This window comes from Myotis davidii, unplaced genomic scaffold (genome assembly GCF_000327345.1).
Source record: "Myotis davidii unplaced genomic scaffold, ASM32734v1 scaffold826, whole genome shotgun sequence".
Classification (NCBI taxonomy): Eukaryota; Metazoa; Chordata; class Mammalia; order Chiroptera; family Vespertilionidae; genus Myotis; species Myotis davidii.
Window position 1 is genome coordinate 1,254,899 of NW_006297142.1, and position 505 is coordinate 1,255,403.

A 505-nucleotide genomic window follows, 5' to 3' on the forward strand; every position below is an offset into this window, starting at 1 on the left:
GCAGGCCCCGCGCCCCCTGCTCCCCATCCCCTGACTCTGCCCCTCCCCTCCCAGAACAGCTCTCAGTTCATGAAACACACCAAACGCCGGAAGCTGACCGTGGAGGACTTCAACAGGGCCCTCCGGTGGAGCAGCGTGGAGGTGAGTGGGCAGGTGCGGGGCTCCGCCTCCGGCCACGCTCGGGGCTGGTAGCGCATGGAGGCATGAAGCCTGAATGCCCACGCGAGGGAAGCGCACACTGCGGGGCAGGGCTGGGCGCAGCCCCTGGGTGTCAGTTCAGAAAAGGAGAGCGGGCACGGGGCCGGGGGTAGGGAGGCTTCTGGGAAGAGGGGACTTGAGCTGGGCCTTCAAAGGAGGCTGGAGTAGACGGCCGGGAGGAGGAGGGGTATAGTGGGGGCGGGAGGAGCCTGGGCCCCGTGGGTGTGTATGTCCTGATAGTTGTTCTGGGCCAGGGCGTCAGGGGAGGGAGGTCTTGTTTAGAAGATAGTAGTGTTTTCACAGTTGA

General features: G+C 65.1%; 1 protein-coding gene across 1 annotated transcript in view; it reads left to right on the forward strand.

The window, feature by feature from the left end:
- The window catches only part of TAF6L (TATA-box binding protein associated factor 6 like), a gene marked incomplete at its 5' end in the record, with an annotated part of 8,763 nt that overhangs the window by 606 nt on the left and 7,652 nt on the right, over window positions 1-505 (forward strand). The window contains one exon of the mRNA XM_006772796.1: window positions 55-141. Within this exon, the coding sequence (XP_006772859.1) occupies window positions 55-141 (87 nt within the window). The remainder of the gene's footprint in view (window positions 1-54; window positions 142-505) is intronic.